This window comes from Euwallacea fornicatus, chromosome 11 (assembly GCF_040115645.1).
Source record: "Euwallacea fornicatus isolate EFF26 chromosome 11, ASM4011564v1, whole genome shotgun sequence".
NCBI classification, from domain to species: Eukaryota; Metazoa; Arthropoda; class Insecta; order Coleoptera; family Curculionidae; genus Euwallacea; species Euwallacea fornicatus.
The window spans coordinates 2,998,838-3,011,549 of record NC_089551.1 but is presented as its reverse complement, the minus strand read 5'-3'; the positions used below and the strand labels follow the sequence as shown (position 1 = coordinate 3,011,549).

General features: G+C 38.3%; 1 protein-coding gene and 1 long non-coding RNA gene across 6 annotated transcripts in view; one reads left to right on the top strand and one right to left on the bottom strand.

The window, feature by feature from the left end:
- LOC136341985 (uncharacterized) overlaps positions 1 to 12,712 on the top strand; it is a 185,995-nt gene that overhangs the window by 127,566 nt on the left and 45,717 nt on the right. For 3 of the 4 annotated variants that reach the window (XR_010732568.1, XR_010732572.1, XM_066287419.1), the window contains one exon: positions 10,352 to 10,783. The exons of the other annotated variant lie outside the window; for it this stretch is intronic. Coding sequence is in view for 1 of the 3 variants with exons in the window: in XM_066287419.1 (XP_066143516.1) it covers positions 10,352 to 10,369 (18 nt within the window). In the remaining 2 variants the exon portion in view is untranslated. Of the gene's footprint in view, positions 1 to 10,351; positions 10,784 to 12,712 lie in introns of those variants that run through there. 4 annotated transcript variants of the gene reach the window in all.
- The window catches only part of LOC136341993 (uncharacterized), a 64,246-nt gene that overhangs the window by 30,494 nt on the left and 21,040 nt on the right, over positions 1 to 12,712 (bottom strand). The gene's annotated exons all lie outside the window — the stretch shown is intronic.

Genomic DNA, 12,712 nt, shown 5'->3' with positions numbered 1-12,712 from the left:
CTGGTAACATCGACCAGTACCACAAGTAAATAAAATTTTCCATGCAAAATAATATCGAAATTTATCGAAACAACATTCCATTGTAGGCAAAAATGAACAATAAAAAATGTATAATGTTTGTCTTCGAGGACCGAGAAAATTTATTACATTGATAAACTTTTACGGCAGTGATAAGAGTTCTTTCCTTTTGATTGTCGGCTCGACGAACAGTATGTCAATAGGTTAGTCAATAGATTTATTACAACAATTTCCTAATCGTACGACATGCTTGAATGAAAAAGTCTTAGCTTCAACACTATCAAAACACTTATAGAAAAAATGATTTAGAATAACCAAAGGCGTCTAACTTGATAACGCAACGCTCAAGTGTAACAAATGAGGCACCAAAATGTAGATAATGAAAAGCCCTTTAAAATCATGTATCACTTAATCCCCTCTACCATTTAATATCATTATTAAGGGGGTGGTTTTGGGGGATAGAGGGTTGAAATAGGTGCAGTGAGTTTTATAGTTTGTAGTTTCAATCTTTGCGTGGGTATCGAATTAGGAAGCACATACGTGTTAAGGATACGTGGGGGAAGAGAGGGTTTAAGTAACAAAAACAAAGACATGAAATGAGTATCGGCTATAAACTAGACTAACGAATCAAAATTGATAATGGGAACGTACATGGGTCCAACAAAGATGGCGATATGAGCGTGTGTCTTTAAGTTGGTTATTTGTTACGCTTCTAGGACGATCAGAACCGTGACGGCGTACATATGTATATTAATGATTTCACCGTGTTCCATATGACTATTAACAGTTTTCGTAATTGTAATTGTATTTTTCTGGTGTCCAGCACATAAATTAATAGTTCTTTATCTCCTCATTCCATATTCGTTACACCAGCTTTTTTATTTCAATCAAAAACAAAATTTTTGACACGCCACTGGTCATACTTAATGTTGATCTTGAACTGATTTGATGCATACGATTCGAATGTATGATGCACATACGAAAATCCCAACTACGAACTGTAGATAAAAATTGTTTCCCATCGAGATATAAAAATCGACGTGTTCTAGCAATTTTTTTAAAAATCGATCCCGTTTGGAGACAATTGGAGTGGGAAGTTGTCGAATTGACGCCCTGTATATCGAACCATCTTAGTTCAACCGAAGTATTAAGAGAGCAGCAATATTGAAAGTTTGCTTGGTTTCATTCATTAGGGTATGTGCTTTAGCTCTTGAAATGACGAGGTGAATTCTTCAGTTCTTTTAGGGTAAAAATATAGTGAAACATCGCACCTCGACGTTCACCTCCCTATTCACCTCACCAAGAGTTGAACATCGCCGCTGATTAACATAATGAAGAAGTTTTCGTCTCCGTTTATTGTAGTGTGTTTGTCTAGTTTCTTACGGACAGAAAGGTTATTAAAATATTGTCTGGTTCAGATGGTGATAGTGACACGCCAAATACCTTGATATGGTGGTTATTATCATTATAATGCTTTGTTTATGTTCAATTTGGTGTGATGCCTTAAGCAACACCACACACTCCGTTCTTCTACCCTCAACATGCATGATGTGTCACATTTGATTCTCGACATGGATATCTCGGGAACCATAAGAGATGGACAGTCGATTAAATGGAGACAAAGTGGTGTTTTTAAAAAAGGAGTACTTCGCCTTTTTAATTTTTTAAACATTCCGATTACTGTCGGAAATATCCGGAAAAAAATGAAAATTGTTTGATTTTTTTTCCTGCCGTAGTTTACATAGAAACGTAAAAATGGCGAAGGCTCTCTTAAGGCACCTTTTCCCGCGCTACGACATGAAAATTATTTTTCGAAGATATGACGTTTCGATTTTTCAATACCATCATCAACATTGTTTTTTCAAATAATGATCTGACCGTTTTATTACGAATTCAACTGGTTATTGATAATTGAAAAACAATCATGTGTCACACTTGCCGATTTGCGACGTCTAGATAAAAAAATATAATTCGTATTTATTTTTGTTATTTATTTGTGTCGTTTTCAAAATAAACAAAAAGTCCTTTGAAAACTGCATTATCGTTTCTTTTAGTATTTAATCAGTAGTATTATTGGCCTTTATAAAATTTACTTGAAAGTGCCCTTTGAATGCATCAACAATTAGAATGTTTAAATTATATTTTCAGAATCCTAACAATTCTTTTTTCTTTAGACGTCGCAGGACGCCAAGTATGTCACGTGGTTATTTTTCAATTATCAGTGACTGGCCCCTCTCGTAACAAACTGGTCAGGTCCCTACTTGGGAAGAAAAGTTGATGATGGTATCGAAAAACCGAAACGTCGCATCGTCGAAAAACTATTTTCATGTCGCAACGCTGGAAGCAGTGCCTTAAGAAAGCGTTTTCCATTTTCATTTTTTCTATGTAATTTAAGGAAGAACAAAAAAAAGAAAATAGCAATTACAGTTTTTTTCCGAATGTCACAGGAAGTAATCGGCATTTTTTTTCAAATTAAAGAGGCAAAGTACGCCTCTCGCTAAGAAACCTCTCCGTCTCCGATCATCGCATCTCCTGTGGTTCTCGATATCGCCATGTTGAGAGTGGAACATGGAACCACGTGTACATTGGGCCCCTCCGTCGGACCGAACATTTGGGGTACCGTTGAGTAAACGCAACGAGCGCTGTTGCCGTATGGGGGAAGCGAGGAGGGGGAGGGGGGGGGGTCGCGTGAACCAATCAGAGAGCACGTTTCAAGCACCTCAATTCAGGAAAACAAAATATTTTGTTAACGGTGTGAGAGGCGACATGCGCGCCGCTTCATCACGTCCTACTTCACTCTTAAAAGGTCCAGATCACCGGGGCTCGCAGTCTCCTCAAACCGGTGAACGACTTAATTTTCAAATAGCACAAACCACATGAGCGTGTCACTGGGGAACAACTTCCCTCTCGTAAAGTCATTTTCAGCGGAATCAAGATTAATCTCGTCTTGACTACTGCAAGTAATAAATACAGGAGACCTTTACTCCTTTACCTTGCTTAACCCGACTATTACGTAGCACAATGCCGCCATTGTTGTATTGTTCGCCTTACAAACTTACAAGCAGTTAGACCGTGGCATCGTTTGTAACTGCATGCTGAATTATTGTCGTTTTTCGTTGGAAAGTTATGCCAGAAACTCTGCCAGTTCGGCTTTATGCGCCCAATTACGTCCTCATCGGTTCGATTTCAAACTTTCGCAGAAACGTTCAGTATAGTAATGAAGTAATGGGTAACTGTCAGCGGCACAAACCAGCTCTAATTGATGTCAATAATTGAAGTGGTGAAAAAGTACCGAATATGGAGTTATCGCGCCAACGTGTAATTAATTCGAGTGCCCTTCGTTTCAACAGTAAATTGATTTTTTGAATGAATGTCCGTTTGAATGCGACCACCTCGAGGTCACCCGCACACAGAACTCTCCTCGTTGTTGTCTTGAGGGATATTGCTATGGAAAATTATTCACGATTGGCCACGCGAACCTGTTGAATTGATTAAATAAACGTCGCCCTTTAAAATTGATGATGAATGAACCCCGAACGCGGTAATTCCTATTCCACCTGTATAATAAAGTTGATTCGCCCAAAGTTTTATAGAAGAATGCGAGAGGGGCGCATCTGTATTTTAATTCGGCGATGGGCCCCCCCGGGAAAATTTCCATATGAATTTCAAGTACGTGCCACTGTTCTATGAGGAATTTGCGCTCATATTTATACTGAGGAGGGGCACATTTTCAATGAGGATCAGGGCCGGATCGCGCGACGATTCGCAGAAATGCGCCGTTCGATGTTTTGTGGGGAGCCGGTGCTCCGAGCCCAGGACGTATCAATTACGGACAATGGTCGTGGACTACAAAAGAGACGAAGGTATTCTAATACTTATTATACCCCAACAAACACGGTCCCATTCATCGAGAAATTCGATCCCGCCAGAAGCAGCACACAAAGGGCGTTTAGCCCCAGAAAATGTCAAGCCATACGATCCGTGTTGATGGTGTCGATTTTGGATGTTCTTTTAGTGGGACCAAAGTCGTTTTTCTTAAGAAAGGTCTCGACATTTCTGCACGATTTAAGCTACGAGCTCGCTGATGCGTCCTTAAGGTCGGCCCACGGAGGAGAACGCGCGTAATTGCGCGTCGGCCAATTAATATCGAATAAAAATATTTATAATGTCGACTAACTACCAATAAAAATACCATTGCGATGGGTCAAAGCGGGGCCGCGGGTAGTAATTGTGACCATTGGAAAAATGACAGTCGGATTGATATTTCTGCAATGCGAACGTTATTTTTGCATTACGAGGAATGTCTGTATTGACTGGGAGATCAGAACAACGAGTTGACGGTTTTCAATTTCAGCTGGAGAGTTTTGTTACGTGAAAACTCACAAGTCAGATTGTCGCAAAAGCCTCACCATACAGGGTGTTCCTCAGTGTCGTATTAATATTTTAGGGCGTGGTTCCTTAGGTCATTTCATGAAGATACGGTCATACGGAGATATGTGCGCAACGGGTCAAACGTTCAACTACAGGACGTTGAAATGTTTCTTGGCAAGTCGTTATTTTTAAATTTCTCGAAAAGTACTTTAAATATCGTTTTCTGTTTTGATGCGTAGGCGTATTGATATTTTAATGAGAAAAGTCACTTTATTGCCCAATCAGTGGAGTGTCCCCACGTACATGCTTTGCAATATTATTTACGAAAAATGTGGTACGCCATTAGCATTTTTTTCGTGGAAATATTTTTCGATTAGATTGATCAATTCAACATGAAAATAATCTCTCATAATAAGTTTTAAAATATATAACATTTCGCATAAACTAATAACTTACAGGGGAAAGTCCGTTATTTTGGACCACTTTTCATAAATATATTTTTTTTTAACAATTTAGAATATGTCAAATTACCAATTACACCAAATTCAACGGCAATTATTGATCGTCATACTCATTAAAAATAAATCAATACTATCATACTGTTTTGGCTCAAACCGCCTTTAAATTTAAAAAAATTGTAATGTCCCGCATAACCGTTCGAGGTTACGATTGGTCAAAGTCGAGACTTTACGTTCGTTTAATTCTGTCATTGACTCTGACGAATCGTGGCCTCGAACGGTTACGCGGGAAACTTAATTTTTTGAAATTTGAAAGCGTTTCGAGCCACTCCGGCTCTAATTAGTGGATCGTTGAAAATATTGCGAATCGATGGCCGGTCTTGAGTTCTATGATCTCGATGTAGAAGTTTTTCAGCTCGATGTAAGCCGTGAAGGCGGACAAAAATAAACACTCCTTTTCCATGATAACCTTTTATGTCCAGGGTTCGCCCGGACACTCGTAATATTTATCAATAATGAACAAAATTTGACATCAAAACATTGCTTCGAAATAGATGACTGGTGATATTAATTGGATCGTGGGAACGCTAAATTGTACTTAGTATAGTAAACGAAAAAAAAAATTGAAAGTTTTTCTTAAAAAATATTTTGGAGCAACAGTAGTAAGTAGCTAAGTATTAGCAGTGCCAGCATTAAGAAAAACGATTAACGCATATCTCCAGATTGCCGGTACAAGTTTCATGAATCCAGTCATTGCATGGTATACACTCCACTTTAGGTCCTTTTTTGTTAGAATAATTAATTTTAAATTAGGCACTTCCATTTTCTTGGTCTTCCGAGAAACACCTGCCTGAATCATCTAAAATTAAGATCGCTTCTTTGTAGTCTAATTCTTCACTCGTGCTTTCCTTCCTAATAGTATGGTGCTGTTAACCCATAAAAGTAAAACCTATAATTTTTGATACAGCAGTGGTCCAATCTAACAAACAGTCCAATATACCCAACTGTCTCCCGATGAACTCTTAAAATAAACAAATTGGTATTTAAATCAAGAAAGGCTCGTCTAACGAGGAAAGCGCAGGAGACTTTTTCATGCAGAATCGACCAGCCTAACAAAAAAAAATATTCTCCACGAAAAACTCATTGGCCTACCACTTTTTTCGTAAATGGTATCGAAAGGGATGTATGCAGGAACGCCACTGATTGAGCAACAAAATGATTTTTTAAGTAAAATTCTGGGTTTTATGTCCTGATAACACACACCAAAATTGAAAGTAATGTCTAAAGTACTTTCTGAGAAATTTAAAACTAACGGTTTCAAAAGAAAAGTTTCAACACCCTGTAGCTAAAAATTTGAGTCGTTGCGGGCATATGTTCATATGAACTTGTATTCTGTATTCATATGAACTAAAATGACCAGAGGAATCACACCGTGAAATATTAGCACGACATCAAGGAACACCCGGCATAGAGCGTAGTTAAGTAGACTCCGAGCACAATGGGCGCGTTCAAGGTATTTACAGTGGTCGAGCGCTGCCGCACTTGAAGCTTTTACTCGTTGACTGCTTTTATATGATAATTTGAATCGCCAAGCAGCTGTTAATTTAGGACTGAAAATTCCAGTGTTCTAACATAATCTGCTTTGCCGCTTTGAATTTGCGCCGGAGCGCTGCAATACGGCGTTTCAGCGTTGCTGTTTTCTGAACGCGCCCAATGATTTAGAAATACGGGAATCGCAACCCTTTTATAAATTCCACAAAAACGACCTTGTTCAAACTTCATATTACCATTTCTAGTTTATACAAAAATATGTTTAACTTTCTGCCGCTTACTTATTGTAGATTGAAAGGAATTATTCCTCAAGGGAACGATCGATGCCAGGAACATTACTTTTCAAATTTCTATCGAAACAAATAATGATGTTGTGTATTTGAAGTCGAACGTCAGAAACAAACAACGAAATTGGAATATAATGGAAGTAATATCCGTAATTTTGTTGTTTCTCTTAACTGTTTCCTTTAGCAAAAGCAATATTGGAAGCTACGTGGGTTGAGAACCATTGGCTTGCTCATAATTCCTAATCGGATTTACATTAATAAATTATTAATATTGTCCTCTTTCCGGTCATATATTAAATCTTATCAATGATTGATATAGGTTTGATTGTGGCGATATTCTTTCTGCCGAGCGAAGGAGGAGAGAAGTAACGGAATAACGGGGCAATAAGTCTAATTTCCAAAATTTCCTCTACAGAAATGACACGGATCGTTGGCCGAGGAAATTTGATCGCATTAGTTTGCAAAAATCGTTCGATTGGATGGTGATTACGACCCACCATAAACCACAGATTCTTCTAGCGGAAAACACATTAAGAAACGGAAACACACTCCGTTTTATGTGCTGTCTTAGGGTGGCAGTATCGATAGTTGCCCTACTCTAAACTGCTCAATTCCGAGTTATCGACACTAAAACTCTAAGGGAAATTGCCACAGTTAGCATAAAAGTAAACGCGCTAAGAATTCATTAAAAACTTGGGGATATACTCTCACTTTTCTTCTTGAGAGAATTAAACTGAAATATGTCCTCAAGCCCCCCAAATAAACTGGGCAGCATGTTGTTTTTTTCGTCGTGAGAAAAATGTGTCCATTTAAATTATTCAGCCGGCTAATCTGCCCAAATTACCTCGGAAAACTTCTTTTTAAATTTGTATAAACGCAAATAAGGCAGGTGCGGTGAAGACGATTAAAGCCCTGGAATGAAAATTAAGCTGCCACATTTAAGAGCAAAAAGAAATCGTTCTGGATTAAGGCTTCTGGAAGGGACATCCAAATATTTGTTTGCAGTATATCAAGTCAAGAAACGAAAGAAAAATTACGAGAAAATATTTTAATTTAGTTTACGCACAGATGAATCGAAAATGTTTGTTTGCATCTTACTTTCCATGGCGGAAACAACGAGTTTACGCCCGGCGGGCGTTGTTATATTTTTACGGCCCGTCGCCCACGGCCACGGGCCGTAAAGAAAAAAACAACACCTCTTAATTTTTTAACCGCCTTTAATCAAATAATTGGGTGTAATATTGTTCTACCTGCTTGTAAAAAACAAAAAAAAAAAACTTAATTTGCGCGTAAACCGTTGGGGTCGTAGAGGCGATGGAAGTACAAAAGTATGCCAAATACCGGGTGATTTTAGACAAACGAGACAAGCAATTATTTTGAAATTATATGACTTTGTACATGGGCTCAAAGGAGACTTCATCAGAATGCAGTTTTCTTTCAAATGTACTATTTTCGGATGAATCAAGCTTTACAAACCACGGTCACATTCATTGCGTGACGTGGAAAGACAGCGGCCGTGCACTTTAAATATTTGGTATGGCATTTTAGATAGACATCTGATTGGGCAATACTTGATCGATGGAAATCTGAAGGAAGAAAAGTGTCGGAATTTTTCGCTAGAATTCGTCACACCTTTTTGAAGAAGTTAATTTAAAGCGAAGGTTGGCAATGTGATTTCAACATGATGGTTGCCCTGCTCATTATGCTAAAAATGTCAGAAAAATTATAAATAAACATTTCCCACGACGGTGGATTAGGCGTGGCAGTGCACTTAACTGGCCAGCCGGATCATCGGATTTGACTTCACCAGATTTGTTTCTGTGTGGTCATTTGAAACATATCGTTTATGATTGAGTCCCAACTACTTCCGGAAACATGAAAATCAATCAAAAACGCTTGCCGAAACATCACACCTGCAAGCTAAATAATATGACACAATCATTTCAACACAGAATTGTCAAGCGCTTTGAACAGCAGGGAGACCGTTTAGAACATTTTTTAGACTGATTTTTTTTTTAATCAACAAAGAATTTCCTACATGACAAATAAAATTGCTCAAACACCTTAACAAAGTTTAGTAAAGCGCTTATTCTGTATCTAGTGTTATTACGAATTTTATCACTTTCAACAAGCAAAAGCGTTTTTACTGTCAACAAAGAATTCGAAACTGTAAAAAAACAACGAGTGCTCCATTTGAAAAAATTAAGTTGACCTCGAATAACATGTGAAGATGACCTTGAAAAAAATTTTGAAAGCATAAAAAGTTGAATTTCCAAAAATAAAAAAGACTTTATTCGAATATTTTTTGTAGATCTTCTCTATTTCAGGATATTTATTACATATATTTTCGCTTGTCCCGTTTGTATAAAGTCACCCGGTATAAACAGAACTGATTTTTTATTACGGAGGGGTCCGTGACCATGCACAGATGACCTATACCGGGAGGGAGACGGGAGAATCGACCGGAAGTCCCTTGAGCCCCTTTTAGTGTGAAAAAAAACATGAGCGGGACAGAAGTGCATGTTTCCGTGGAGCAGCGAATTATACTTAAGTTTCTGGTCAAGGATGGGGTGATCCCCACTAAAATTTGCAGCGATACAGGCACAGTTCGCGGACAACACCCTGTCACGAACCCGTGAGTTGCATGGCAGAAAGATTTTCGGGAGGACGTGAAAGGGTCGAAAACAAGAACTACGCTCGCCGCCGAAGGACAAGGGTGACCGAAGCCAACATTGAGGAGGTCCGACATCTTTTGCAGGGAAATTGGCCCGTAACTCTCTGGGAAATTGTTGGCGAACTGAACATCAATTATGGGAGCGTCCGTCAGATCGTGACGAATAATTTGAAAATGCACAAAGTGTCCAGTGTATTGGTCCTCCGGCTCTTATCAGAGGATCACAAGCAACATCGATTGGACACTTTGACTCAGCGACACTTCAAACACCATGAGTCTTTTTGAATAGCATCATTAGCTGTGACGAAACTTGGGTACATCATTAGACGCCCCAGTCGAAACAGACGACTATGGAGTGGAGAAAAAGTGGCAAAAGGGGGCCGGTTAAGGCAAAGACGCGCTTATCTTACGCCAGGCCTCATGCGGCGAACGCCACAAAAATTGGATGCACTGAGCTGAGAACGTCGAAACATCCGCCATATAGTCCTGACTTGTCCCCTTGCGATTTCCATCTTTTTGGACCTCTCAAAAAAGCGCTTCGAGACCAACATTCCGAAGGCAACGACGCGATGGAAGTATTCGTGTTCCGATGCATACAAGAACGTCCAAAGAGTTTCTACTCTAATGAAATAGAAAAGCTTTCAATCCGATGTGAAAAATGTATTTCTAGGGAGGAAGACAATGTAGAAAAATACGTTCCCGAGCATAAAATTAAAGTCACTTGAAAAATTCCTCAAAGCTTGTATCAACAAATTCAGGAGAGCACTATGCCAGCTTAAGATGGCTTCTCTTCGAAATCCAGAATGATCTTAAACAATAATTAGGTGTTTCCATGAGCGGTCAACAAAAAAGCGGCCTCGTACCAAACCTCCTGAAATGCGTTATCAGCATTTTTTGTTTTGTGTATTTATTTATATATTGCAACTTTTATGACTGATTTCATTATCGTTGTCATTGTTGCCTATGGTTGAAATGTCGATTTTTCCTTACAGGCTCGGACAGATGTATGAGATTAGAACGACGACTATAGACGAGTGATACAGGTACTCATAAAATTAAGCATATTTATATACTTATGTTAAAATATTGTAATTCCTTAAATAATCATCTGAGATTAAAGAATTTCGGCGTTTTTATTGTCAGCATTGATTTATATGATATTTCAGATCGTGAAAGATAACAAAATATTTGAATATTTTTCAAAATGAAGAATTAACACACCAAGTTGTCATTATAAATTGTTAAATTGTGAAACAAAATTGAGCGTGCACCATATTAATAAACACGCAGTGCGGTTAAATATAAATATAAAGTTCAACTTCAATATTTTGTGGAGTTTCCCTGGGAGTCTATAACGGCTCGAAGTCGTCGTGGCATTGATTGGATCAATTTAAGTGTGTAATCAGGTGATATTTCCACCCACGCAACAAGAATTACATTTTTAAATTCTTTATTTTTGGGGTTTTTATTATGGCATTTAGTTTTCAATTGCCGCCATGGATTTTCGGTGGGGCTTATGTCGGGACTGTGTGGGGGCGTTTTCGGCAATTTCGGCAAATTAAATAAGAGCGATTCGCGAACTATTCACGCCGCACATTTGAGTTCATTATCTTGCTGAAATAACAAACCCTTGACACGTAGATTTTTTCAGATGAGGCTCTCACATTTTCCCTTAATATATTTGCATAAACATATCCATCCATTATTCCGTCGACGAACTGTACCTCTGGCCGACATACACCCCCATAACATAACAGGTTGTTCACCGTGCTTAACAGCCGCAACGGTGTTTTTCATTTTCAGTTATGTATTCGGTTTTCTCCACACAATTTGTTTTCCATTCGATCCAAAAAAAAATCATTTCGTTTTGGTCAGAAAAAAAATTTACTTGGTTCCAGGCATCCAGTGGCCATTAATGTTGTCATTAATGTATTCCTGAGCAAAAGGCCGTGTAAGGTTAAGAGGTCAATTCGGCACTCACGGACGATCGATTTGAAATTTTTACCAATTGTCCCTATCACTCAAAGGTGATAGGGACAATTGTCGCTCATTATTAATTTTTTAATTAACAAATGTTGTATATTTTTACTGAAAGTCTGATCATTTGACACTCCATTATGAAGCATTATTTTGCCAAAGTTACGAGACTTAATTATTAGTATTACTGGGTGGTGCATTTCATGTGAAAGAGAGTGTAATTTAACATCTAATGAACAGGTCGAAGAATTAGTTAGTCTGGAAATCGATAGCACCGTTGTAACTCATAAATATTGTATCATTTGTAGTGATAATACGACTTCTAATTTAATGACGATTCCCGAGAATGCTCATTGCCAGAGTTACGCGAAGAGAAAACTGTTTATACCAGTCGGCGATAGATGCTGTCGAAGTCACATCATCTTCGACTCATTTTTTGAGGAAGATTTAATGAAGATCAAGGTATATTCAAATATTTCCGAAATCACATCGAAAGAGCTCTCTTGCATGATGGAAAACTTAGCGATTTGCTGTGATAAAAGTCTGTTTGATCGAGTCTGGGATTTTTCTATGCCCGAAACACAATTAAGAGTTTTCACAAGCTCGACTTGGGAGAATTTACTGCAGTTAAAAGAAATGTTAACGTCTCTTAGAAATTCTCGTAACAGAACCACCACACAGGTCATCGTTAACGTTTTATTCAAACTTAAAACCGGTAATTCACATGAACTAATTGCTTCCATTCTCCATTTACCCAATAAAATTGTGGTTTCGGAGTATCTTAAATCAGTGAGGTGAGCTTTTGTCCAAGATATTCTAGCTGAACGCTTTGGATGTCAAAATACGACTAGGGAAAAAACTATATATGAAACAAGTCCAATCGCTCGAACAATACTTGAAGTTGATAATGAGGATTTAATTCTGATATGTGATGGCACTTATGCTCGACATCAAAAAGGCACAAACAATGAATATCAAAGGAGATTGTTTTCTGGCCAAAAGAAAGTACCTTTGTGTAAACCATTCACGATATGTACCACTAGTGGTTTCGTTGTCGACATGCTTGGACCGTTCAGAGCAAACGAAAATGATGAGCGAATTTTAAGAACAATTCTGGAAGTTGAGAATACAGGATTATCCGATTTACTGGAGGCAAGGGATATTTTTGTACTGGACAGAGGATTTCGGGACGTAATAGAATATTTAAACAGTAAAGGATACAAAACAGCCATGCCAGCTCTCAGAGGCAAACGCAAACAGTTAGAGAGTTTAGAAGCCAATCGCTCGAGACTTGTAACAAAAGTCCGATGGGTCGTTGAAGCTGTTCACGGTATTTTGAAACAAAAATATCAATTACTTGACCGGAAAATAGATAA